Source organism: Oryctolagus cuniculus, chromosome 18 (assembly GCF_964237555.1).
Source record: "Oryctolagus cuniculus chromosome 18, mOryCun1.1, whole genome shotgun sequence".
Taxonomy (NCBI): domain Eukaryota; kingdom Metazoa; phylum Chordata; class Mammalia; order Lagomorpha; family Leporidae; genus Oryctolagus; species Oryctolagus cuniculus.
The window spans coordinates 1,521,185-1,531,784 of record NC_091449.1 but is presented as its reverse complement, the minus strand read 5'-3'; the positions used below and the strand labels follow the sequence as shown (position 1 = coordinate 1,531,784).

At 47.5% G+C, this 10,600-nt stretch overlaps 1 protein-coding gene across 4 annotated transcripts in view; it reads left to right on the top strand.

Annotated features, from left to right (window-relative positions):
- The first annotated feature begins 2,002 nt into the window (after positions 1 to 2,002).
- Positions 2,003 to 10,600, top strand: part of ZNF304 (zinc finger protein 304) — a 42,011-nt gene continuing 33,413 nt past the window's right edge. For all 4 annotated transcript variants that reach the window (XM_051835281.2, XM_051835278.2, XM_051835282.2 and 1 more), the window contains exon 1: positions 2,003 to 9,817. In XM_051835281.2, the coding sequence (XP_051691241.1) occupies positions 9,719 to 9,817 (99 nt within the window). In that variant the 5' untranslated portion in view covers positions 2,003 to 9,718. The remainder of the gene's footprint in view (positions 9,818 to 10,600) is intronic.

Below are 10,600 nucleotides of genomic sequence, written 5' to 3'. Positions count from 1 at the left end.
GATGACTGATATGTTGCTAAGTTGAGTCTTCCAGTCTTCTGAACATGATGTGCCTCTGTTAATTTAGATCCTCTGACTCTATTTCATTACAGATTTGTAATTTTCAGCTTGTAAATCCTAGGCATTTTTTTCACTTTCATTTAGGCACAAATGTGTCAGGGCTATTATATGTGGCATTGAGGTTTTAGTATTGGTTTGCACATAATTCTATTGTAGAGAAATACAGTTTTTACATTCTGAACTTGTATGACTGCTGAACTTTTTAGGTCTGGCAGTATTTCTTGATAGATTCATGAACAGTAACGTTATTGACCAGTAGTGGATGTCTTGTTTCTTCCTCCTTCATAATCTGTGTCCCTTTTATTGCCTTCTCCTGTCTTTACTGAACTGGCTAGAACTTCAGTATGAAGTGGAGTAAAATGGGAAAGAGAATATACTGGCCTTGTTCTCCTCCCTCCCCCTCTTAAAAATATTTATTTACTAGTTTGAAAGGGTTAGAGAGAGAGATCTTTCATCAGATGGTTCAGTCCCCATAAGCCAAAACGGGTGGGGCTGGGCCAGGCTGAAGCTGGGAGCCTGGAACTCCACCCAGGTCTCCCTTGTGAGTGACAGGGACCCAGGTAGTTGGGCCATCTACTGCTACTTCCCCAGACATATTGGTAGGGAGTGGGATCAGAAGTGGAGCAGTTGGGATACAAACTGGCCATAACAGTAGCTCTTGGCCTTGTTCTTGATGTTTGGGTGGAAAATGTTCATTGTTGACCACTAAGTATAATAGCTGTGGGGTATTTTTTAAATATAGATGTTCTTTGTGTCATTTAGAAAGTTTTACTTGTAAGTTGCTGTGAATTGTTATGAGTAGGTGCTTGTCAGATGGTTTTTCCTCTCTAATATGACCACATCTTTTTTTTTTAATTAATTTATTTATTTGAAAGGCAGAGGTACTGAGAGGCAGAGGCAGAGGCAGAGAGAGAGAGAGAGAGAGAGAGAGAGAGAGAGAAAGAGAAAGGTCTTCCATCCGCTAATTCACTCCCTAGTTGGCCACAATGGCCGGAGCTGGGCCGATCTGAAGCCAGGAGCCAGGAGCTTCTTCTGGGTCTCCCACGCAGGTGCAGGGGCCCAAGGACTTGAGCCATCTTCTACTGCTTTCTCAGGGCACAGCAGAGAGCTGGATCAGAAGTGGAGCAGCTGGGACTTGAACCGGCTCCCATATTTTTTTTTTCAATGTGAATAAGCCTTACATCCCTGCAGTAATGCCAGCAGGTCACAGAATATGGGAGAAAAAAATATACAGGGAGTCAGTGCTGTGGCATAGTGGGTAAAGCTACCATTTGCAGTGCTGACATCCCAAGTGGGCGTGTCTCTTTCCCTCTCTGCCTCCTTTCTGTAACTCTGACTTTCAAATAAATAAACAAATCTTTAAAAGAAAAAATATATACATATGTATATACCAGTTACTAGTATTTTCTTGGTAAACCTTTCTAAAACCGTGAGTATTCTCTTAGAATGTACTGCTGGAATTGCTCCAGAAATGGAGACTGGGACATTCCCACTGTAGACTGTCCTAGACAGTTCTGAGATTTGGTTTGGATTTCAAAACTGAAGCATTAAGCATCAGGGTGACCACTTGAAGGTGTTTATTACAAACTTGAGGACAGAGGGTGCTGCACACAGTGATGTACCCTTAGGGGTTAAGTGTTTTGTACAACTTACATGCATGTAAAAGATTGTGAAGAAGGGAGACCTGGACTGTTTCCCACAAGCAACTGGGAAAGTTCCGTTCTGCTGTATCCTCAGAGGAGCCCAGGTAGGATGGAGACAGTTGTCTCTGTTTTCTTAAGAGACGGGCTTGTGAGCTAAAGCCCAGAGCGTGAAGCAGTCTTCTCAGAATGAAAAAAAATTATTTACAGGGGCCAGCACTGTGGTGCAGCAGGTTAAAGCCCTGGCCTGCAGTGTCATCATCCCTTATAGGTGCTAGTCCCGGCTGTTCCACTTCAATCCAGCTCTCTGCTATGGCCTGGAAAAGCAGTAGAAGATGGCCCATGGGGCCGGTGCTGTGGTGCAGCAGGTTAAAGCCCTGGCCTGAAGTGCCGGCATCCCTTGTGGGCGCTGGTTCAAGACCCGGCTGCTCCACTTCCAATCCAGCTCTCTGCTGTGGCCTGGGATAGCAGTGGAAGATGGCCCAAGTCCCTGGGCCCCTGCACCCATGTGGGAGACCCAGAAGAAGCTACTGGTTCCTGGCTTTGGATTGGCACACCTCAAGCCGTTGTGGCCAACTGGGGAGTGAACCATCTGATGGAAGACCTCTCTCTGTGTAACTCTGACTTTCAAATAAATAAATCTTTTTTTAAAAAAAGAAGATGGCCCAAATCCTTGGGTTCCTGCACCCGTGTGGGAGACCCAGAAGAAGCAGCTGTGGCTGTTGCAGCCTTTTGTGGAGAGAACCAGCAGATGGAAGACCTGTCTTTCTGGCTCTACATCTCTGTAACTCTGTCTTTCAAATAAATAAAATAAATCTTTTTTTAAAAATTATGAATGGTTTGAAACTAAGATGACTATGACTTAACCTCTGAGTACATGAGAATCACCTGGAAGACTTGTTTAAAAATTCCAGAGTCCATGCTTAAAGATTTTCTTTTTTAAAAACCTTCTCTACCTCCCTCCATTCCTTTCTCTTCCTCCTTGGAGGTCGAGAGCTCCCATCTCCTGATTCCCTGCAATGGACCCTGGGAACTCAATCCAGATCTCCTACATGAGTGAAAGGGACCCAGATGTTGAATTACCACCTACTGCCTCCTAGGACGGGCATTAGCAGGAAGCTGGAATCAGGAGCAGAGCTGTGATTCCAAACCAGGCATTCTGATACGGGATGTGGGTGTCCCAAGCAGTGTCTTAACTATTGTGCCAAGCACTTTTGCCTGGAGATTCTGATTACGATTCTAATTCAGTGATTCTGGATGGAGTTGGAAAAGTAGCCTGTGCCTCATGTCTTGCAGCTGTACTACACACTGTTGTATGTATGAGCCAGTGCACACATTTTGAGAAACCCTGCTTGAGGCTGTGAGCTCTTGGAAAGTTCATCAAGATGCCATAATCAAGAACTGAAATCATTGAACTGGCTTCTGTAAGATCCTTAAGGAAATTGTGAGTTATTAAATGGATGAAAGCACTGCAATTAAATTTGCTGCTTTCCTGCAACTTGATGGATTAATTTGCCAGCTGGGGGAAAAAATCCTTGAGTTGAAGTTGCAGGTCCCAGCCTTCCTGTGTTTTGGGGTTGTTACTTACCTTATGTAGCAAAGGGGAGGGTTTCGTTGGTATCAGCATTTGGCAGGAATAGAAAGACAGGGATCGAGGCCTTGAGTTCTGGTTGAGACAGATACTGACTGCAATCAGAAAAACCAGAGTGAGGGATGTTTACCTCTAGAACACATCACTGTTAACTTTGTCCTGCGTGTTGTGGTATTCACAGAAGCAGGTTACTTCATAATAATAACACAAAAACAGGCTTCTTCAAAAAGAAAATACTTGGGGGGCAGTGGTATGTCAGACAAAGCAGTAAATACAGAGTTGAACTGATAATTTCATAGCCAGGCAAGCCTAATACATGGTGACAAAGGATAGAGTAATGGCCACATTTGTGCAGGGAAGACGAATTTATGCCTGAAAAGCTACTGGCCATGTTCCTTCTCTTTGCATAACCAATGATTACATAGGAGGCACATTTAGGTGGTATTCCAGATTTGTTTGCTTAATCTCACTGACTTGTACATGTATGAGAAAGAAAAACAATTGCAATAAGTAAATACTAATGCACCTACCCCTGCCCCAAACTGAAAAATAAAAAAGGAACAAAATCTTAGCATGTCTTGCTAGAAAGTAAATTCCATCCTGTACTTTAGAGGACATCATTATTTATAACTTTACTCATTTTCTTACTCTACCTCATAGTTTTTTCTTTTGTTTTTAAACATTTTTTTAAAGATTTATTTATTTTAATTGAAAGTCACAGTTACACAGAGGGAGAAGGAGAGAGAGACAGAGGAAGGGAGGAAGAGGTCTTAGATCTACTGGTTCACTCCCCAGATGGCCACAACGGCCAGAGCTGCACTGATCAGGAGCCAGGAGCTTCCTCCGGGTCTCCCACATGGGTGCAGGGGCCCAAGGACTTGGGCCATCTTCTACTGCTTTCCCAGGCCATAGCAGAGAGCTGGATTGGAAGTGAAGCGGCCAGGTCTTGAACTGGCACACGTATGGGATGCTGGCACTGCGGGCGGCGGCCCGTACCCCATAGTTTGATATTTTAACTGTGTACCAGTAATAGTAACTTAGGTTTTTTGGATTTTGAAATCTGCATGAGTAGAATAATGTATTGATGCTGTGTGTGTGTGTGTTGCCTGGATATACAAGGGCATTTAAAAAGTGGGAAGGAATTTAAAAAGCTTATTATGGTGCAAAAATTTTTGAAATCCATGCATAATTTAAAATTATTACACCTTGGCCAGTGCCGCGGCTCACTAGGCTAATCCTCTGCCTGCAGCACTGGCACCCCGGGTTCTAGTCCTGGTCGGGGTGCCAGATTCTGTCCCGGTCGCTCCTCTTTCAGTCCAGCTCTCTGCTGTGGCCTGGGAGTACAGTGAAGGATGGCCCAAGTGCTTGGTCCCTGCACCCGCATGGGAGACCAGGAGAAGCTCCTGGCTCCTGGCTTTGCATTGGCGCAGCATGCTGGCCGTAGCAGCCATTTGGGGGGGGGGGGGAGTGAACCAATGGAAGGAAGACCTTTCTCTCTGTCTTTCACTGTCCACTCTCCCTGTCAAAAAAAATTATTACACCTTGAGTAAAACAGGTAAAAGTCAAGTGCCTAGTCCAAATCCATACTTTTAAAAATAAGGGCAGGTCTCTTCAAAGTTTGCAAAGATAGTATTCTCCAATTTTGATTATCTGCCTCATTCATATAGATGGGTTATTTAGTATTTTGTGACTTGATTTTTAAGCACATCTGAAAATTTTCAACTATCTTCTGTTACTGATCATTATCCAGATTGTATTCTTTGCTTCATTTTAGTTAAAGAGGTTATTTATGATCCAACAGTGTTGGTTTTGTTCCTGTTCAGTGCTAAAAGCAAACATCCTCCAACTGACATCTGCCATTATGTATCTATCAAACCAAATTAATCAGTTATGATGTGTGACCCCCAATGCAGCTTTACCAATGCTTAGCCCATCTTAAAAATCAATTGCTCAGCCGGCGCCGTGGCTCAATAGGCTAATCCTCCACCTTGCGGCGCCGGCACACCGGGTTCTAGTCCCGGTTGGGGCGCCGGATTCTGTCCCGGTTGCCCCTCTTCCAGGCCAGCTCTCTTCTATGGCCAGGGAGTGCAGTGGAGGATGGCCCAGGTGCTTGGGCCCTGTACTCCATGGGAGACCAGGAAAAGCACCTGGATCCTGGCTCCTGCCATCGGATCAGCGCGGTGCGCCGGCTGCAGCGGCGGCCATTGGAGGGTGAACCAACCGCAAAGGAAGACCTTTCTCTCTCTGTCTCTCTCTCTCACTGTCCACTCTGCCTGTCAAAAATTAAAAAAAAAAAAATCAATTGCTCAGCTAGTATTACATTTCCTGATTTGTTTACATATTTATTATTATACTAAAATTGTTGTTTTAAGTAAGTTGAATTGATGTTAATATTCATTTACGAGGTGTAAGGTAGGCTTTTCTGCTGATGTTTTCTTCTATTTTTTAGATACAAATACACATTTTATGTATTTGTGATAATTACAGGGTGTACATTTTGTACATGTATCTTTGACCCACTCACTTTTTTTAATACTGGGGCTAGCGCTGTGGCACAGCAGGTTAACGCCCTGGCCTGAAGTGCCGGCCTCCCACATGGACGCGGTTCTAGTCCTGGCTGCTCCTCTTCCAGTCCAGCTCTCTGTTATGGCCTGGGAAAGTAGAAGATGATGGCCCAAGTCCTTGGGCCCCTGCACCCACGTGGGAAACCTGAAGGAAGCTCCTGGCTCCTGCCTTCAGATGGGCACAGCTCCAGGCGTTGCTATCAACTGGGGAGTGAACCATTAGATGGAAGACCTTTCTCTCTACCTCTCCTTCTCTCTGTAACTCTCTGATTTTTGAATAAATAAATTAGATCTTTTTTTAAAAAAGTATTTATAGTTCTCAAGAAAGTAAAATACAAGATTAAAAATTTTTTTAAAAAAAGATTTATTTATTTATTTGAAAGAGTTACGTAGAGAGAGGAGAGCCAGAGAGAGCGAGAGAGAGAGGTCTTCCATCTGCTGGTTCACTCCCCAATTGGCTGCAACAGCTGAAGCTGTGCCAGTCCAAAGCCGGGAGCCTCCTCCAGGTCTCCCACAAGGGTACAGGGGCCCAAGGACCCACTCACCATTGAATGTCAGTGGAGACAATTTATTTTGTGCTGTTTAAGAAGCTGAAAAAGTAGAGTAGTACAAATGTGTATATTGATGTAAAACTTTTTTTAAGATTTATTTATTTTAAAAGAGTTATAGAGAGGCAGAGAGAGAGAGAGATCTTCCATCCACTGGTTTACTTCCCAGATGTCTGCAACAGCCAGAGTTGTGCCAATCTGAGCCAGGAGCCTCCTCCAGGCCTCCCACACAGGTGCTAGGGGCCCAAGGACTTGGGCCATCTTCCACTGCTTTCTCAGGCTATAGCAGAGAGCTTGATCAGACGTGGAGCAGCCGGGACTCGAACTGGCGCCCATATGGCATGCGGGCACCACAGGCGGTGGCTTCATCTGCTGTGTATTTGTGGACTGGTTTGGTTGATCCATTGGGTGTTAGAATTTTTTCTGACAGCTTTACAAGATCAACCAATAAGGATAACCTTAAAGAGTTTGTAGTGGAACCTTCACCAATCCAGTAAGAATTCAGGACCCTCCTAACACAATGATTACCTCCAGCTCAGGCTTCTGCAACACATTGAAGGCTCCTAGCCGATGAGCTGGTTAATATGATGGACAGACTTGCTAACGGTCACACCATTAAGAACTCTGTTTGAGGTCATCGTGGTTCACATAACTCCTACATATGCTATGACCTTGCTTTGCCTTATAGCCCTGTCTGTGCGCTTTGTCAGGTCTGGTGGGTGTAGGGAGTCCTGTGGAATGCAAGATATGGTAGTACTGCCAACACTGTACCATACAAGAAAATGTTACACTGGTCTGCTGCTTTCTCCATTCCTCCTGGATGCACTGGTATACATTCATTCCTCCTTGATGACTGCTTCAGATGGAATGAGCCAATACTATTTATTGAGCAGTATGTGATGGGTACTTTTAATATAAATTCCTTCATGGGCATGGTAGTATTTCCCAGGCTAGTCCTGGCACAGCGATTGTTCTCAGACTTGGGTGAGCAACACAGTCCTCTGGAGGTTTTGTTACAGCAAGATTGCTAAGATCCACTCTATAAGTTTTTTTGGGGGGTTGAGTAAGGCCAAAGAACCTACATTTCCAGTAAATTATTGTATCATGCAAATGACACTGGTCTGGTTGGAGGGGCCGGCAGTGTGGTGCAGTGGGATAAAGTCCTGGCCTGCAGCACCAGCATCCCATATGGGCACCAGTTAGAGTCCCGGCTGCTCCACTTCCAGTCCAGCTCTCTGCTGATGCACCTGGGAGGGCAGTGGAGGATAGCCCAAGTCCTTGGGCCCCTGCGTGCATGTGGGAGACTTGGAAGACACTCTGGCTCCTGACTTCAGATCGTTGCAGCCATTTGGGGAGTGAACCAGCAGATGGAAGAATTCTCTCTCTCTCTCTCTCTGGTTCTCGCTCTCGCTCTCTCTCTGTGTGTGTGTGTGTGTGTGTGTGTGTGTAACTCTGTCAAATAAATGAAATAAATCTAAAAAAGAAAAATGAATGCTGGTTGGACTTCCAGCTTCTCCACTTCTGATACAGCTCCCTGCTTATGCACCTGAGAATGCAGAAGATGACCCCAAGTATTTGGGCTCCCATCACCCATCTGAGAGACCCAGGTGGAATTCCAGTTTCCTGAATTTGGCTTGGACCAGCCCAGGCTGTTGGGAACCTTCAGGGAGCGAGCCAGCAGATGATGATCTATCTCTTCCTCTCCCTCTGACGCTCCACCTTTCAAATAAAACTTTAAACAAACAATAAAAAAAAGCCCTCAGCATTAAGCTCATTTCTCAGCATGCTTTTTCTCTATTAATAGTTTTCTCTTCCTCAATCTGTATGCCATCCTCAAATTCTTTCCTCCATTGGTGACGATAAACTAGGTCTCCTAGTCCCCAACAGCCTCAAAATGGCCACAAAGGCTAGTACCAGTTCAGGCCCAAGCCAGGAGCCTGAAACTCCATCCAGTTCTCCCAGTGGATGGCAGGGGTCCAAGCACTCGGGCCATCTTCCACTATCTTCTCTGGCATGTTAGGAGGGAGCTGGATCAGAAGCAGAGCAGCTGGGACTTGAACTAACACTGTGATATGGGATGGTGGCAGCCTAACCTGTTGTCCCACAATGCTGGCTTGTATACATAAAAATATATGAGTGAGCTGAAAAGTACGCAAGTTTGCTTTCACGAAAAAATTTTAGCCATTACCTATGATGCTACTTGCTGAATCAGGGAGCGATTGCATCTTGTTTTAAAAAAAATATCAGCAACTGCAGACAGGGGTCTGATTTATCATGGTATAGCACTGTGTGAGAGCCTTTGGTAATGGTGAATGCTAATGACCTACAGACATTTAGCACTGTGTCCCAGGTCCTGTGCTAGGCACTCTCCCTCTAACTTCCCATGAGTTAGGCTGCAATATTTTTCCACTTTATTTTACTGTTTTGGTTTGTTCATGACTTTTCGAGTTCTCAAACTCAAGTTAGGGCCTCACCTCCCAAGGGATGCTATCTCAGAGGGTAAGCTGAGTCGGGGAACTTGAAATTTTTAATATGTAAGTTCGCAGTGATGGTGATGCTGCCAAATCAGGAACCAGATTTGGAATCTACGCCTTGCAAGATTATGTTACTATAAAGTCCTTGCGAGCACGGTATAGGCGTTGTTCAACTCAACTTTGAGTCCCCAGAGGTGAGAGAAGTGAAATGGCCTCCCCGGGCCTCAGACACAGGAGGATTAGGTCATCTGCTGAAAATTCCTGCGGCGTGGCCTCGTCCCGCGTGGCCCTGGAAACCTCGCCCCCTTTAAGAGGAACTTTGGCGTCCGCAAACGTCAAGACGCTCCTCCATCCTAATATTCTCTCCCTGCCTTCGCCCCGCGCCTCTTGGATGTTGTCCCGAAGAATCAAAGCTGTGTCCAGGGCCTCGCTGGTTGCAGCGAACCACCGACAGCACGCAAAGGTCTCCGCTGGGCCCCTCGGCAACAGCACGGGGTCAAAGGACCGCGCAGAAAACGCGCATTTCCGGTGCCCGCCGGGCAGAGGCGGGACTTCCGCCGTCGCCGCGGTGACGTCGTTTGTCTGTGCCTGGTCTGTCCACACCGGCGGCGAAGGCTAGGCCGGGAGAGCCGAGCGGAGACGGCTAGTAGGAAGGCTGGGGTCTTCGCCCGCGACGCGCACTGTGGCACGGGCGTCCTCGCGCGAGGGTCCGCCGGGGCTGCGCTTGCCGCGGCCTCCGCACCTGTCCCCGGCGTGTGTCACCCCGGGAGGCGGCACCCTGGCCTTGTGTGCGTGTTGACGCGGCGGAGACTGAGGCTCGGAGCAGCCCCTCCGTGGACTCATGAGGCTTCGCCCGAGCCTTCCAGGCCCACCCCGCTCGCCCGCTTCCCGCAGATCGGTTCTGCGCGCGGCAGCGGCTGAGGCGATGGACCCGGCTGAGGTGAGTGGAGGGTCCTTCAAGACCTCCGCCACCCGGACACGGCGGGTGGTGAGTCCTGGGGTGCCCCGCCTGCATTGATCTTTCCTCTGGAGTGTAGACCCGCGCCGGCGGGTGAGTGGAGATTCCCATTTCCAGGGCGAGTGCGATGAGGTGTGGAAGGGTTTCCCAGGCACAGGAGTACTTGTACCCATGCCTGGAGATGAGAACGCCTTAGGAGAGCTCAGGGAACAGCCGGTCTCTGTTCTGAACGGTGAGACGGGAAGCAGAGGGCCCGGGCTCGGGCTCGGGCTCGGGCTCGGGCTCGGGCTGGCGGCTTGAGCAGTCGAGGGAGCCGGGTTCGGAAGGTTTGGAAGGTTGGCACCGACGAGGGAGGTGCTCTGACGCAGCTCTTGCCAGGCTTCTGCTGGCCGCAGAGTGAAGAGGTGGAGAGGTCTGGTGGTGGGCTGAGACCCGGATGGAGTCCGCTGCAGTCGACCGAGGGAGTGTTCATGGCCGGTGGACAGTGGGGCCGTGGAAGTTAGGGCAACAGTATGGGCTTTTGTATATGTTCTGTTAGCAGGGCTCACCAGATTTTCTGATGAGCTGTAGTGATATCCTGGGATTCTTTACCTATTCTTTTCTCTGTATATGAGCCTGGGGGTGGGGCTGCAGGGTGGTCATTTATAGCATGATGTCCTCAGTGCAGGCTAGAAATTATGTGAAGTGTTCAGTATGGACAGCCAATCGAAATAGGACTGGTAGGTATAGGGAGCCCAGGGACAGGCATGTGCATGCGCCAGTGCT